The 18,156-nt window shown below is 36.1% G+C and overlaps 1 protein-coding gene across 1 annotated transcript in view; it reads left to right on the top strand.

The window, feature by feature from the left end:
• Nucleotides 1-18,156, top strand: part of ARHGAP15 (Rho GTPase activating protein 15) — a 622,919-nt gene that overhangs the window by 346,446 nt on the left and 258,317 nt on the right. Inside the window, exon 9 of the mRNA XM_036422005.2 lies at nucleotides 9,235-9,357. Coding sequence (XP_036277898.1) covers nucleotides 9,235-9,357 — 123 coding nt within the window. The remainder of the gene's footprint in view (nucleotides 1-9,234; nucleotides 9,358-18,156) is intronic.

Genomic DNA, 18,156 nt, shown 5'->3' with positions numbered 1-18,156 from the left:
ATTGTAGTGGATATTCATAATCCAAATTATGTTTCTCCCCCCTCCCATTACTAAGGTTGGAAAATAAATATACAAAGGGCACCCATAACAATAAACATCCATCTCTAGAAGTGGCTTTAACACCATGATGGTGTGTCAGGTATGAAACTTCGTTGGGCTAATGCCTGTTCTCTTATATAATGATATTTATTTAAAAATCATTTTAAAAAGCCCCAAGATCCTATCTATTCTCTGGTGTGAGCAGCTTTTATGCCAATTAAATCTCTCAAATGGTTAAGAATGGTGCTTAAACTAATGCCTTTGGCCTGTGCGTATTGACACATAAATTGCGCAGTTATTCACAATTATTAGGCTTTTTAAAATATTCTAATTGTTTACATTTGAAAGAAAAGATCACCAATTAATGGGGAGGAGAAGAGCAAAGTATAAAGGAAGTAAAAGGAAATTCTAGAATACCTGGCAAGCTAATCCAATTCAGTTTAATTTTTCGTAGAGGTGGAAATATGTAAAGTTATGAGTGACTCCACTGTAAATCAGATTAAATGCTTTGGAATTTAAACCCATATCTCTTAGTCTCTTTTTATTTTTGAATAAAAAAGTTTAAATGGGAATGGAAAAAACTGCTCATTGGCTTAACATGAATCTTTAAATTGCAATAAGCTTCCCCCTCAAAAAGCAGTTGAGTCTCTGAGGAAAAAGAAAAGGCTGAATTCTATTTTTCATAAATGATGAATTATTGTACCGCACTGCATTTTCCAGTAAAGTGTCCTTTTATTTGCACTGTGTGATTACAAGTCTCTAAAAGTATGTGTGGGGTCACTTGGGTGCTGTGGGAAAATGGAAGGAACACTGTTCTGCTAAAATCAGTAGTGAAATCAGGAGCAAACTATGTCCTGATTATCATAGGCATGCGTTTAAGTTTTGCTTTCCTTAATTGGTTATGTTGTATTTACTTAAAATGAACACTTTGGCAAGTTTTTCTCCCTGGACAGCAAAGAAGTATAAACTGTTTTATAAGTTTGGCTATTAAAATCAGTTTGTAAACTATGATATTGGAATACTTTTAGTGCTGTTCGCAGGGACCCAGTGATGGACTTTGCTTTGTACATGTGTTTGTCACATTTTTAGTTGATAATTATAGTCCTTCCCAAGTTATTTGGTTAATCAGAAGTATGCCAGATATTGTAGTCATCTATTGACTTTAACTTGTACATAACTCGCCTCAGAACAAAATGAGCAAAATGAATGATGGCAAAGGCCTTGTAATTTAACTTGTCATTTGAGGATTGTTTATGGCAGCGGGAAATGGAAGTTGAAGATCTACTCTGTCTCCAGGAAAGTCATCATCAGAGGCAACTTTGGAGAGTTTGGCTGTGCTAAAAACTGCACAAGGTGATCCAGGCCTCTGCTGATTCCTCAGTCGGTATGAGAAGGAAACAAGATAAAGCATTTGAAAATAGTCAGATAGTGTTATTGAAAACTAAAGTCTTCATTATTATATATTTGTATTATTAATTACAGATATATATATATCTGTAATTAATAATACTATCACCAGAGTACTTAAGAGTTTTCAAAAAGTCATAATGCACTATATAATTATTTTCATAGTCTCTCATTTATACTGTGTATATGTGTTTTAATTTGCAAAGTTCCTCTTCATGACATATTTTTACTAATTCCAAAGTATCCGGCAAAATACTTACTTAGTCCTGTATTTCTTGGCATTTTGTCATGGACAATGAAGAGATTTTTGTAATTATTACATAGGTAAGACTAGAAATAGAAAACATAATCTTTGGTAACCTTTGAACATGTAGACTGATTATTCCATATCATTTCAAAGGCAGACTTGAAACCAAAACTATGAGGCAGATTCTTTTTCTGAAAGATGTAACTGTTCCTTCAGCTTCAAATATAGAACCAAGACCCATGGGCTTTAATACAGCTGTCAGCTGAAGCAGATCATACAATATATGACTGGTGGCCAGGACAATGGCTGGACCCGGATGTAAGTTGATAGCATATCATTTAGGCATGGTATATTCACTCAGAATGATCCAATCATACAATGTTGAATCAGTTAATATCTAATATTCATGGTCCTGTAAAAGCAATTGTCGCTAATGGCAATTGCTGTTTCTCCAAAATGGCCTGAGGTCAGTTTCTCTGCTAAGATCCCTTAGTCCAGTGGTCTGCAAACTCATTAGTCAATAGAGCCAAATATCAATAGTACAAGGATTGAAACTTCTTTTGAGAATCATATTTTTTAAACATAAACTTCTAATGCCACTTCTTCAAAATAGACTTGTCCAGGCCGTGGTATTTTGTGGAAGAACCACACTCAAGGGGCCAAAGAGCCGCATGTGGCGAGCGAGCTGAGGTTTGCCAACCACTGCCTTAGTCTCTTGTTCTTTATACCCCTTACCATGCTGTATTATAATTACCCAGACCATATGCATTTTATCCACCACAGTTAAGTCCAGCACTGCCATACATGTAGTAGGTGGTCAATGTATGTTCATTTATTTTTTTTATCATCTAGTAGCACGGTCCAGAAATATAATATGAACCGCATGTTTAATTTAAAATCTCCTAGTGGCCACATTTTAAGAAGTAACAAGAAACAAGTTTTAATACCGTGTTTCCCCGAAAATAAGACATCCTCAGAAAATAAGACCTAGCGTATGGAAAGATAAGACATCCCCTGAAAATAAGACCTAGCTCAACTTTGGGAGAAAAAAATTAATATAAGACACTGTCTTATTTTTGGGGAAACAGGGTAGTATCGATATATTAATTTTAGATAAAGATATCATTATTTCAACTTGTGACACAAGCTGTGTTTCAAGTGACTAGTGGCTGCCATGTTGGACAGTAGGTCTAAACCAATACTTTTTAAGCCGGTTTACAGTACATGTATAAAATGATAACATGTGTGTAGCCCTCTAGGGTAAATGAATAAGGTGGTTCATAGCCAATGGCAGCTGCCCCAGGAGCTCATGCTGCCTTGGTCCTGCTCAGTTACCATGAGGGCTGAAGGGAAAGAAGAAACTTTTCTCTACTCTCAAGGTTCTTTCAGCTGCTGTAAAAACCCAATAGCCATGAGACAGATTAGCAGGAGGAAATGACCAAATTTAATGACATACAAATGTATTGGAACCCTGAATACACGAGAGGGTCAGAAACCCTCTATCCCCACATACATGACAGACTCAGAGACAAAAGGGGGCATGGAAGTATATAAGACATTCTGAGCTAGGGATGAGGTAATTCACCTTGGGGTTTCAAGGGTAATTTTAGGGAGAGCACATGTTCAGTGACCATTAGTTTGCCCTGCGATATAGGTACATAAAAGGTCATTTCTGGTGGTAATTCATATCATTGGCCAGCTTCCTTTATATATATTTCAAAGAAGGAGGGAGAGAAAGAAATAGAAACATCAATGATGAAAGAGAATCATTGATTGGCTACCTTTTGCATGCCCCACACTGGGGTTTGAGCCCATAGCCTAGCCAAGTGCCCTGATGGAGAATTGAACTGTGACCTCCTGGCACATAGGTTGACACTCAACCACTGAGCTATGTCAGCTGAGCCAGCTTCCTAATTTAAATTCTTCTAGATAGATAAAGGGCAAGCAGAATTCTCTCTTGAACCTGTAAAGTCTAGGTTGCCTTTAGTTCAAAATAATCTGCATAGCACTGAAGCACATATTGGGTGGCTCATTCTGCACTCATACTGTATCCTTAACTCTCACTTTATGTAACAATTCTGCCAGGCACAATAGTCATGAAGCTCTGGTCTATAGCGGTGATTCCCACCTTTTTAAGTGATAGACCCATTGACCCACTTTACATGATTGTAGTTATACTTTTATAACCATTACATTTAAAAATCCTATATAATAAGTGAAAACCGGTTTGGCTAAGTGGATAGAGCATCAGCCTGCGGACTAAAGGGTCCCGGGTTGGATTCCGGTCAAGGGCATGTACCTTGGTTGTGGGCACATCCCCAGTAGGAGGTGTGCAAGAGGCAGCTGATCGATGATTCTCTCTCATCGATGTTTCTAGCTCTCTGTCCCTCTCTCTTCCTCTCTGTGAAAAAAATCAATAAAATATATTTTAAAAAATAATAAAAAAATAAAAATCCTATATAATAAAAGGCTAATATGCAAATCAACCAAACGATGGAACAACCAGTTGCAAGAACATACACTGAGCAGATGGTCAATGCAGGAGTTGCCCCCTGCTGATCAGTGTGCTCCCACAGAGGGAGTGCCACTCTGCCAGAAGCCCTGAGCAGGACTCACGGCTGGTGAGCACAGCAGTGGTGGCAGGAACCTCTTCTGCCTCTGCAGCAGTGCTAAGGATGTCTGACTGCCTACTCAGGGAGCGGGCCTAAGCCTGCAGTTAGACATCCCCTGAGGGCTCCTGGACTCACGAGGGCACAGGCTGGGCTGAGGGACCCCCACAAGTGCACAAATTTCATGTATCAGGCCTCTAGTAGGTTATAAATATATATGTATATATGTACTCAGACTTGTGGACAAGTCTGAGTACATTCTCAGTGTGTGAATAGACCTCACATTACCAATAAATGAGAGCTTAAGCAGGTCTTATAACTTTTTCCTTCAATTTAAGGCAGTGATTTTCAACAAGGAATAATTGTGGATTCTCAACGAGGTGGCCGTGGGCGCAGTGGGGCAGGCAGGACTTCCCTCCCTCCGCAGCCGGAGAGGTGGGGGTGGGGGATGGGAGGAAGCCCACCAGAAGTCTTGCAGGAATATTCTTGCAACTTTTATTAAGTTGGTTAATAAAAGTATATAGGTTTTAGGTATACATTTCTAAATACATCAAGTCAAGTCTCCTTCCACAACCATTTATATTCCCTTTACTCTCTTCTACCACCCCTCACCCCCTTTTCCTCTCAAAATCACCATATTGTTGCCTGTGTCTGTGAGTTTTTCTTCTTTGTTTAATCCCTTCAACTTTTTCACCCAGTCCACCTCTCCTCTGACAGCTCTCAGTCTGTTCTCTGTATCTATGAGTCTGTTTCTATTTTGCTACTTTATTTTGTTCAATAGATTCCACATATAAGTGAAAGTATATGGCATTTGTCTTTCTCTGACTAGTTTATTTCATTAGCATAATACTTTCCAGGTCTATCCATGCTATTGCAAAATGTTGATTTCCTTCTTTTTTATGGCTGAAGAGTATTCCACTGTGTAAATGTACCACTTTTTTTATCTACTCATCTACTGATGAGCACTCTGACTGCTTCTAAATCTTGGCTATCATAAATAATGCTGCAGGGAACATAGGAGTACATATATTCTTTGGAATTAGTGTTTTGAGTTTCTCAGATATATTCCCAAAAGTGGGATCACTGGGTCATAAGGCTATTTCATTTTTAATTTTTTTGAGATAACTCCATAATGTTTCCCACAGTGGCTGCACCAAATTGTAGGTCCATCAACATACACAAGGGTTCCCTTTTCTCCACATTTCTCACCAACATTTGTAGATCTGTTGACCACTGTGGTTTTAATTTGCATTTTCCCGATGATTAGTGTAATTGGGCATCTTTTCAGATGTCTATTGACCACCTGTATGTACTCTTTGGATAAGTATCTATTCATGTCCTTTGCCCTTTACAAAAAACCAAATTACATTGTTTTTTTAGTGTCGAGCTTTATAAATTCTTTATAAATTTTGGGTATTTACTGCTTATCAGAAACATAATTGGTGAATAGGTTGTTCCATTCATTGGTAGTCTTTTCATTCTGTTGATAGTTTCCTTTACTGTGCAAAACCTTTCTAGTTTGATGTAGTGCAATTTGTTTATTTATTTTTTTTGTTTTCCTTGCCCAAGGCAATATATCAAGGAAAATATTGCTATAAGAAATGTCTGACATTACTGTCAATGTTTTCTTCTAGAATTTTATGCTTTTGAAGTGTAACATTTATGTCTTTAATCTGTTTTGAGTTTATTCTTGTGCATGGTGTAAGAAGTTAGTTTAGTTTCAGGCAGACTTTTTAAAGCAGACAGTCTCCCTTAGGCACTTTTTTTGGTTCCTTGGAGACCCCATTAGAAACATTTGACCTCAAATCCTCTAATTTCAGGCAATTTCTTTTTTGCTAGTTTCAGCTCCTTCCTAAGTCTTTCTTTCTCTCTTTTCTTCTGAGTTCATTTTGATGGGATAGTATGACTCAAGTCTAGTTTCCTTACAATTAGAAGTTAGCAAAATGTTTTGCACCCAAGAACTACTTGAAAAAAAAAATACACCATATTTGATTGAAACCTTTTCATTTTAAATGTGTTACTGAGCTCCTGATAGTTATTATTTTCCTTTATCTTTCATTCTTTCACCAATCTATATCTATATGGCTAATATGCAAAGTGTCCCCTTGGGGATTGGGAGTTTGATTGCTCACTTTGATGTGCGCTGACCATTAGGGGGCAGTGTGGAATGAAGGAAGGCCCAGACTGGCAAGCATCAGCTGGGGAAGAAGGGCCCTGGTCCAAGCCAGAAAGCCCCGATTGGCCCTGATTGCTGGTCAGGCCTAGGGACCCTACCTGTGTATGAATTTTGTGCACCAGGCCTCTAGTACCAGATAAAAATTACTTGAGACTGGCCTCAGATCCACACTTGACTTTGAACAAGTTATTTATTTTCTTTACCTTAGCTTCTAAATCTCTAAAGTATGTAGAATTATTGTACATATTTCTAAAGGTCATTATGAGAATTGATTAAATAAATTTTGGCTGAACTTTGCTATATGCTCAATAATATTTAAGATATTAGGGACACATCTACTAAAGTAAATAAAATTTCCTGCCCACATGGGGCTTACATTGCAGTAGAATAAAGTTAAATCATGTTAGATGTTTACAAGAATACCAAGCACATAGTAAGGTCTTAGTACATTCTAAATATGTTATTATTTATCCACTTGAATGAGTGGCTTATTCTAAGGTATGATTTGGAAGTTTAAAAGGTTCTTTTTATAATACCTAATCAAGTACCCCAAATCCTCACATTATGTCAATAATTGTGTTAAGAGAGTGGAGGGCCCAATGAATATTGATATCTTATAGAGACAATAAATTCCTATGAAGCATCCTATATAATAAAGAAGTAATATGCAAATTAACCTCCTCACCCTCACAAGATGGCTGCCTAAGACCAACTGGCAGGGGGGTTAGTGAGGGATGGCAGGCAGGCAGGTGAGCGATTAGGAACCAGTGGTCCAGGATTGTGAGAAGGATATCCTAAACCAGCAATCAAACATCCCCTGAAGGGTCCTGGATTGGAGAGGGTGCAAGCTGGGCTGAGGGGACCCCACCTACACAAATTTCGTGCACCAGGCCTCTAGTTCATAATAAGATAACTTAAAAGTATTTAGATTCTATGCTTAATGAAGTTCAGATCTTAAGTGATATGTTCATCACTAGTGGCCCAGGGCACAAATTCATGCACATTGAAAGGAAATTAATTAGAAGAAATATTTTAATATCACCACTCGCCCTTTCTCTATAAAAGTGTCAACCAAATTAATGATCAACAATGACAGATTGAAACACATGCATGCAACTGACGCCAGTGAGAGCTTTATATGTATCATGCATGCATGAATCAACTTAGCCAGATGGATAGATAGATAGATAGATAGATAGATAGATAGATAGATAGATACACTTGCTTAATTAGACCTGTTTTCTGATTTACCTAAACTTTTTCTAGCCCAGTGAAGCACCCCAACTTCTCTTTCAAGTAATTGTCAGCAACACAGCAGTAAATATGAACAGGAAGCAGATTAAGTAGATCATTCAGGGAGAACAAATGGTAAATATTTAACTGCAACAGTGTTTGACTATGTTCTGTACAGTGAGAAAACCTGAAATCATTTTCAAAGTCCACCATATCTTCTTTTCAGCCTGGTCAAGTTTCTAAATCTCCATTTTCTGGCTAATGAAAAGAAAATAGTGATCCACCAAGTCTCCTATCTACCTACTCCAGAACTTCTGTGAGGATCAAATGAGATGAGGCATGGGAAAATGCTTCACCGACATTTGGTTAAAGTGTGAAATGTTTTCACCTAGCTATAAAGCAAGTAGTGTTCCTGAGCTGAAGGAACTGTAAGAAGGCTAGTCATCACTTGGGAAAGGAAGCCAGGTGTTGCTACTTGACATCATTACCCAGACAGAAAGAAGGACACTAGCATATTAGCCCTTTTTGTACATATAATAGATTGAATTCATAGCCTTTATCATGGAGCTTGATGATCAGTAGAAATTCAGCAAATATTTGTTCAGGAATTAATTTGATACTTACCTAATTTTGAGGATAGGATGCTGGCAGATAGGAGACTGCTAATGACATGGAAAATGTTTGAGGCAAATCTGTTTTTCAGAATTTCCCCTAGAACTGGTGGTAATTTGACATCAATAAGAAAAATAAGAAATAACTATTTCAGAAAAAGAAATCACTTTGGGTTAACACAAAAGAAGAATAGTGCCCTGAGCAATGCATTGTGGGTCATTTGGTTGGGCATTGTCCAGTGTACTGAAAGATTGGTTACTGGTTTGATTCCCAGTGAGGGCACATGCCTGAGTTGCAGGCTAGATCCCCAATAGGGGTCATGCAAGAAACAGCTAATAGATATTGCACTGTCACATCACATGTTTATCTCTCTCTCTCTCTCTCTCTCTCTCTCTCTCTCTCTCTCTCTCCCTTCTTCTGTCTCTAAAAATTAATACAAATATATATTAAAAAAAAAGATTGCCAGAATTATTAAGGGCAAGCAGGATCTTTGAAAATACCTTTATTACTTACAGGCAATATATAATTCTAATTAATGAAAATTAACAATTCTGAAGTGTTTCCCCCCCTTGTTTAGAAGAGTTTTTGCTTTGAACCTAATTTTGTATATAGATACAGAGAAGTAGAATTGCCCAGCAAAGGTTATTATGTTAACTATGAGGGAATAAAAGTGAAAATAAATTGTGACTGTATGGAGCTAACCACATTTTCATTGCATAACCCCGTTTCAGTGGAGCTAATATTTTCATATGGGCAAATTTTTGCTCATATGCCCTGTCTAAGCAGAAGGGCCTAAGCCATTAATTCAGGGAGTTGTTCCATAACTACTGTTTTCTATTCATATTAGCATAAAGTAATAATCATAAAGGAGAAATTTACTGAAAGCCTCTGCCTTTTTTTTCAATTTCCAGTGTTCAGACTGCATCATAGTGCTTCCGATACAAACGACAAAAACCGAGTTAAAAGCAGATTAAAGAAGTTTATTACCCGAAGACCTTCCCTGAAAACTCTGCAAGAAAAAGGACTTATTAAAGGTACAAGACATTTTATACTTTTACGATAACAGTGATAAATGAATGTGCCTCTGTGTCCATAGCTATTCAGCTCTAAAGAAATATTAGGATTTTTTATTCTTTTTAGGTTGCTTATTGGATGTTCTGCTCTATAGGAGAGAAAAAATAATTGTCCATAAAAATAATCCTGAGAAATTAAAGGGTGCATCATAGAATTATTGCAAGAAATACCTAGTTTTCCTCAGATCTGAGCTCTGTGCCAGGGAATAGAGAAGATATATCTTAGTGGCCCATTAGAATGATTCCATGTCTCCTTGGGTCTGGACAGTTCCAGTTTATACAAATCATCCCAACATGCTTAGGAATGCACTCCTTTCCACTCTTGGGCATGTCCTGATTTGGATAATAAAGTATCTGATCACCCTAGTCACGGTCTGAAGTAAATTCTAGGAAGAAGTCCTAGGAAGAAAGTCCAAGACAAATGAGTATCACAAAAATTTGGGGATTTGAGAACTGGAAGCTAAGAGTTCAAACTAAACTCCTCCCCCCTTTTTTTTCTTTTCTTTTTAAAGATGTTTTTAATATTTGTTTGTTTGTTTGTTTGTTTATCTTTATCTTTTGCTAAGATATTTTTCCATTGATTTTTTTTCCTTTTTTTATTGTTTAAAGTCCTACAAATAGTAATACATTTGTCTCCTTCCCCTCCCCCCCATTTGACCTTCCCCCAGCCTTCTCTAATCCCTGGCACATGCCTTTACCTTTCTACCAATGTCTTGCATCCATTGGTTATGTTTATATGCTTTTATACAAGTCCTTCAGTTAATCTCTTGCCTCCTCCCCCACCCCCAACCTGGCCAGCCTTCCTGCTGTCATTTGACAGTTTGTTCAATGCTTCTCTGCCTCTGTATCTATTTTTGTCCATCAGTTTATAATGTTTTTTATTATCCATAAATTAGTGAGATCATGTGGTATTTTTCTTGCACTGACTGGCTTATTTCACTTAGCATAATGTTCTCCAGTTCCATCCATGCTGTTGCAAATGGTAATAATTCCTTTTTTATATATATATAGCAGAGTAGTATTCCATTGTGTAGATGTACCACTGTTTTTTTATCCACTCATTTGCTGATGGGCACCTAGGCTGTTTACAAATCTTAGCTATAGTAGATTGTGCTGCTATGAACATAGGAGTGCACATATCCTTTCTGATTGGTGTTTCTAGTTTCTTGGGATATATTCCTAGAAATTGGATCACTGGGTCAAATGAGAGTTCCATTTTTAGTTTTTTGAAGAAACTCCGTACTGTTCTTCACAGTGGCTGTACCAGTCTGCATTCCCACAGTAGTGCACAAGGCTTCCTTTTTCTCTTCATTCTTGCCAGCACTTGTCATTTGTTGATTTGTTGATGATTGCCATTTTGACAGGTGTGAGATGGTACTGCATTGTCGTTTTGATTTGCATCTCTTGGATGATTAGTGACTTTGAGTATGTTTTCATATGTCTCTTGGTCTTCTTTCTGTCTTCTTTTGAAAGTATCTATTTAGGCCCATTGCCCACTTTTTGATTGGATTGTTTATCTACCTTTTGTTAAGTTGTATGAGTTCCCTGTAAATGTTGGAGATTAAACTCTTATCAGTGATAATATTGGCAAATATGTTCTCCCATGTAGGGGGCTTTCTTGTTGTGTTGATGATTTCTTTCGCTGTACTGAAGCTTTTTATTTTGATGTAGTCCCATTTGTTTATTTTCTCTTTAGTTTCCATTGCCCTAGGAGCAGTATCAGTGAAGAAATTGCTTCGGCATATGTCTGATATTTTGCTGCCTGTGGATTCCTCTAGTATTTTTATGGTTTTCCATCTTATGTTTAAGTCTACTATCCATTTTGAGTTTATTTTTGTGTATCATGTAAGTTGTTGGTCTAGTTTCATTTTTTTTTTTAAATTTTTTTGCATGTATCTGTCCAATTTTCCCAGTACTATTTATTGAAGAAACTGGACTCCATTGTATGTATATGCCTACTTTGTCAAATATTAATGTAGCATAGTGGTTTGGGTCAATTTCTGGGTTCTCTATTCTATTTCATTGATCTATATGTCTGCTTTTATGCCAGTACCAGGCTATTTTGAAAACAGTGGCTTTGTAATACAGCTCGATATCCAGTATTGAGATCCCACCTACTTTGTTCTTCTTTCTCAGGATTGCTGCAGCTATTCAGGGTTTTTCCACTGAATTTAAATAAGAAGGTACTTCTGCAAATATATCTAACGTAAATAATAAGATATATCCTAGCACAACCTAGCCACCAGAATAGAAAAATATAAACTCTGACATTACCCTAATTGGAATTCAGACCTTAGTTCTACCACTCATTTGTAATGACATTGGACAAATTAGGATCTCTCTGACCTCAATTATCTCATCTTTTATTTTTATTTTTTTAAAATATATTTTATTGATTTTTTACAGAGAGGAAGGGAAAGAGATAGAGAGCTAGAAATGTCGATGAGAGAGAAACATCGACCAGCTGCCTCTTGCACACCCCTGCAACCAATCTACATTCCCTTGACCGGAATCGAACCTGGGACCTCTCAGTCCGCAGACTGACGCTCTACTGTTGAGCCAAACTGGTTTCTGTAATTATTATATCTCATCTTTTAAATGGGAATACTTATACCCATAATTGACATAAGTATTGAGAGAAATAGATGAGAAAATTCATGTAAAGCACTTAACAGTTTCTGGAATATAAGTATTCAATTAATATTCTCTGCTATTAAAATTATTATTTATTACTTTTTTATTAGTTAGCATATCAGGTAGATGAAAGGATGAATGGATAGATCGAAACAGGGATATAGAAATCTGTAACTGGAAATTAACTTATAGATCACAAAGCAAAATTATGTAATTTTCCTGAACAAAGAAACATGCGCCAAGTCCATTATTCTCCCTGTTTTTCAGATGTTCTAACTGATGAATATATTTTAAAGTTAAATATGTTTTTAATTGAAAATGGGCTAAAATAAACTCAGAACAAAGCTGAAAGACTTATAGAAGTCAAGAGATGATTTAAAATATAAATTTTTCTCAGGAAGAGGGCAAAGCAGATTTTCAGATTTTTAGCAATACTTAATATAAGAATTATTTAAATATTTTACAATTAATTGTTTGACCAAACAATTTCAGTTCATCTTGAAACAAATGAACATATCACAAAAATAGCCTATCATTTTGAACTAACCCTAGAGGGTGGAATTTTTGTGAATCATGGACATAGGTATCACTAATAGAGCAGAAAATTCTTACAATGCAAGTATTTGGGGGTGAAAATAGCACATATTTTTAATCGGCTCATCTCAAACTTTTACTCTGAAAATTCCTTTTCATACTCACAGACAGTATTTGATCCTCTACATATTCAATTACATCCTATACAATAAAACCTTAATATGAAAATTGGCCAAACAGTTGAATGAGGTGCATAACAACCGGTCACCATGATGTGCACTGACCACCAGGGGGCAGACGCTCAATGCAACAGCTGCCCTCTGGTGGTCAGTGAGCTCCCACAGGAGAAGTGCTGCTCAGCTAGAAGCCAGGCTCACAGCTTGAGAGTGTAGTGGCAGTGGCAGGAGCCTCTCCTGCCCCCGCTGCAGGCAGATGGTAAGGAGCCAGGAGTCCTGGATTGCAAGAGGGATGTCCGATTGCCCAAGCCAGCAGGCAGACATCCCCCAAGGGGTCCCAGCCTGTGAGAGGGTGCAGGCCGGGCTGAGGGACTCTCCCTCCCCAGTGCATGAATTTCATTCACCAGGCCTTTGATATAATAATAGACTACTATCTTTATTTTACCTTAGAATTTATCCCATAGATTATAATTTTCTTTTTTTAAATGTATTTTTATTTATTATATTTCAGAATTGAATGGAAAGGGAGAGAGAGAAATAAATATCAATGATGAGAGAAAAACATTGATTGGCTGTCCCCTGTACAATCCCCACTGGGGATGGAGCCCCCAGCCCCGGCATGTGCCCTAACCTGGAATTGAACCATAACCTCTTGCTTCATAGGTTGATGCTCAACCACTTAGACATGCTGACTAGGCCCCACAGATTATCATTTTTTTTTTTTTTTTTTTTTTTTACATAGGATTCAGTTTCAGGTTATCTATCATCTTAAAAAAAAAAAAATCAAATAAAACCAGATTAGTAGCCCAAACAATCCCAATCTGACATAAAGTCTAAATTTTTCATGACTCTGGAAACATGAAAGGTCTTTTAATTCAGTGGCAGTGTGTGGCCCAATCAAAATGCTAAGGAGTGCTTTTGTGCTCTGGGATTGGTCTCGGAAAGCACCAGAGGAGTTGGAAGTCTAATGCAGCCTTCCTGCTGATGCAATGGAACCACTAAGCACACTCTGCCTTGCACATTTCCTGTCTTCCAGCCCCATTAAGTTTTCACCATTGCTGACCAATGAGTCAGTATTCATTAGTAGGGCTATGGAAAATCTTTGTGAAATTCTGATTTGATAAGCTGCCATTGTTGTCTCCAGTGGAATTTTCTTCCAAATACAGATCGTTATGCAAATATAGTCACTTCTTGGGATTGTTTCAGTTTTAACTGTGAAATTTTTAGAGGCTTTTACTGAGATTTATTTTTTTAAACTGAGTAAAAAGCATTAAACCATTTTTTTTAAAGCTACAGGCTCAGTATAATTTAATACTTTACTTTTATATTTTTAGCATACCTAAGGAAAATACTTTGAAAAGATTGCAGGGTTTTTGAAGGGCTATAAGAATTAAATAAAATAAATTAATAATTAATGGCTAAATGTTTAATTTCTCCAAATAAAATGACTTAACTCTTTCAAGGAAAATTATTTAGAAAAAGCAAAAATGGCTTTTTAAATTGTTGCGAGGTGCATTTGCCCAAAGATTATGTGTCAAACTCTTTAAACTGTCTTATTGTCCAGACCGGAATTCAGGCCTTCAATATCAAAGTTCAGGAAAGCTGTGTGTGGTAGTTTGGGTCTTACGTTGTGCTTCCTGGTTCCTGGGAGGGGCTTTGCAGGGTCACAGACACTTTCCAAAGTGTTTAGTCTTTCATGCGGTATTACCAACAAGTTGAGAGGCCTGAGCTGTGAATTCAGCTGGTCTTTATGGAGCACCCATTGAGGGTCAGGAAGGGCTGTGCTTTATTGGCTTAATAATGCCCGGTACAACTGGGAAAAAAGAATTGTCCCAATATTATATGGTCCAAACTTAGTCAAAAACCCTTTCTTCAAAACTTTTTTTGTACTTAGGGACACCTGGCCAATATGTGATTTCATTGGCCCTAATACAGATCTGGAAAAAGTCACTTGATGTGGCTGAATTTTTTAGTGTTTTTTTATATAACTAAGAGAAGGGCACACTGTGATCCCAAAAAGAGGCCCAAATATAATTCTGAATGCACCCAATGGAGAGAAATCTTCATAGTTCAGGTGGGTGCAGCAACCACTGGGCCATTGCAGGGGTAGCTTCTGAAAAGCCTTCCATTTCTCCAACAGCTTTCACATTTGGCAAGGGGAGAGAGGGGATTAGTGAATGCCTTTATTTTATTAACTTTTTGTTCAAAGTATTACAAATGTCCTTTTTTCCCCCATTAGAACTTCTCCACCCTCTTCTGGCCCCCTCCCCAGGCCTTCCCACTCACTAATGTATGTCCATGGGCTATGCATATATGCATATAAATTATTTGTTTAATCTCTTCTCATCTCTCCCCCCCTCCCCTCCGCCCCACTTCTGAAATATGTCAGTCTGTTGCATGTTTCAATGTCTCTGGTTCTGTTTTGTTCATCAGTTATTTTCTTCATTTGATTCCACATATAAGTTAGGTCATGGGATATACATTTCTTTTGCATTAAATACCTCATTGGAAAACAAAACAAAACACTTGAATCAACTTAATATGTAAATTATTGAATTGAGAGGTACATTTTAGGGTGGTAGGTATGTTCTACTTACTTTTAAAACTGAAATAATAACTTTAGCATCAGCCAAACTACTTTATGTAATCTTTCAAGTAACAGCATTGACATCCAAGAACAGAAAACACTTGGCAACACAATTTTTAGAAAAGATAACAATTGCTTGGCTTTTCTTAGAAGCAAGTAGTATTTCCTTATATCAAATGATAGAGAAGAATTGCATGTTTAGAAAGTAGTTGCTTTTATCTTAATATGGGCAAAACCATTCTGGAGATGCTAGTAGAAATTGAAAGCAATGTTGGACTAACTCTATTTTTTAGTTTGATATATTGTTTGTGAATTTCTCATACAAACTTTTTCTCCCAGAGTTTAATTTTTTTTCCTTGTTTTCAGGGCCTTTACATGATTAAGGGTTTGTTTAGTTATCTCAATTAAACAGTATATATATTCTAGTCTAGAAATATCTGCCTTTTACCAGTCAAGTCCTTCCACCATCTTATACCGAGTTGCTTTGGTTGCTTTTCAGTCTTCACTTTTATCACCCTGTGACTTCCTTTCACTGATTTTCTGAGTTGTAGTCACTGTCTTCTGAACTCCATGCCTTATCTTTATTGCTTTAAGTAATTTTATTACTATGTAACAACTTTAGTAACTCATTTAGAAAACATGAGATCTTAACTGTCTAAAAATATCTACAGTATCCCCACACACTTGATCAATAGTTTAATTGGGGATAAAATTCCATTGCCTTTAGAATACAGAGTTGCAGATTCCATTTCTTATTTTTGTTTCTTTGTGCTTTTTTTTTTCTTTTTTTTTCTTTCAGGATCATTGGGTTATTTGTCTTTATTATTGGAGACTCTATAATCAGATGATCTGCAAAGATGGCAGAACTTTAAAATTTATTATGTTTGGCATTCAACTTGAAGAATTGCACTTCTCTAGCTCTGGAATTTTGTCTCTTTATTATTATGTTGATAAGTTTATTCCATCAAATTTCTGTTTCCTTTTTTGGAATATTTAAGATATGAGTATCAGATCATAAGTTGATTTTTCTCATATTCTGAAAGAATTTCCAATTTTATCCTATCTTTATATGAATTCATACTTTAAATTTTATTTTCATTTTTTGTATGCATTTCTTATTCTCTGTTCTTCTTCTTTTCTTTTTTTCCACATCCTCATGCCACAAAGCTTTGTTGACCAATCTATCCCCATAACTAACAGTAGGGATAGTACTTTGCATTTCATATATATTAATTAATTAAGTGAGAAAATAGAAAATAGGTTATATATTTGAACTCATTTAAATGAAATAGGTAATTTTGTCACTTTGAAATTTGTTTTTTATTTTTTTTATTTTAAAATGGTCTTTCCTGTTCTTTGAGTCTTCATTTTCACATATGTTCCTAATTTTGTTTTTATCACATTAGTGATTGGATCAAATGTCTTATGGGCAATGATTGCCCATTCTTATTATATAATGAGGCTGTACAAAGATTAGCTAAAGCTTTGTATATTTGGGTAGAATTTGTCAATAATATGCTTTTGCTATAGGGTGATCGGTAGGGACTCACATCTACCTCAAACATTAAATATTTCCAAAAGATGTAGAATGACGTATACTCTTGATTAACTGAATCCATCTTTATAGATTTTTATTGATTATAGAAAATTTTCTACTTTTATTTTGCAATTAAGAAAATTGAAAGCATAGGAGCTTTAGAATTTGACTGAGCTAGGTTTAAATCTGGATTCTGCCATTTACCAGCTATATAACTTAATATTTGGTTATTAACTTTTTCATTGATGAAATTTACATAATAAAGTTTAAGTGAAGTGATATATGGAAAGAACTTTGCACAGTACCCAGCTTATCATGACTTTCAACAACCAACAACTTATCATCCTCCCATCCTTCCTTCATCCCTTCTTTCTCTCCTTCCATCTTTTTTTCTTTTCATCTCTCTTCCCTTTCTTCATTTCTTTCTTCTTTCTTTTGCTACTTAGATTTATAGAGCAAATTATGGCCATCATGCCCCCAGAGAACCATGTTCCCATGTAGCCCTTTGAAGCTTGAGAAATTAATCCAGACAAGTGTCAAGGGAAAGCAGCAGTAACTTGTTTACTTTAAGGAAAGTATGTACATAATCTGCAGTTGGCTCATATTTATATTTATTGGTAATTTTTATCATGGTACTCTATACATAAATAAGAATGAGCTCATTTTATTTCCTAACTATACCCACTTACAGAGTGCCATCTAATTGTTGGAACATTTAAGTAATTACCCACAGAGACACAACTAATTGTTTAAGGTTTCTGTTATAAGAGAAAATAATGTCTTTGAAATTATAGTGCTTTTGTAAAGTATATCAATTATATTGAGAAGTAAAGAAATATTTGCCATTCAAATTGTAGATACAAATTATCAGCCCTAAACTTTAAACAGCCATGTTTATGGATAGCAAAACTAGTGAGTTAAGAGCAAAATATGTTTTTAAATAATTTGTTAGAACTTACATATGACAGAGGAACTGACCTGTCACATTATTAATTCAAGTGAAAAATATATGAGCAATACTGCAGTACACCTTTGAACACAGATATGCTCCAACTTTGCCACTTGATCATTGTTAGTTTGAGAATAATTGTATTTGAATTTATATATTGAGGCCTGGATCTATCATTGCTTGGTCCTGAAATACTCTCACAACTTCCACAATACACACTAATGTGCCCAAAAATACTTGTAAATCTTCTTTTAGTTCAACTTTTTTTATGATTCATAATTGAACTGTGATCCTTACAAGTGAGCTATGTCATGATTTAATATTAGCCAAAATTAATAGCCAA

This window comes from Pipistrellus kuhlii, unplaced genomic scaffold (assembly GCF_014108245.1).
Source record: "Pipistrellus kuhlii isolate mPipKuh1 unplaced genomic scaffold, mPipKuh1.p scaffold_m20_p_7, whole genome shotgun sequence".
NCBI classification, from domain to species: domain Eukaryota; kingdom Metazoa; phylum Chordata; class Mammalia; order Chiroptera; family Vespertilionidae; genus Pipistrellus; species Pipistrellus kuhlii.
This window is presented reverse-complemented; position numbering and strand designations above follow the sequence as displayed.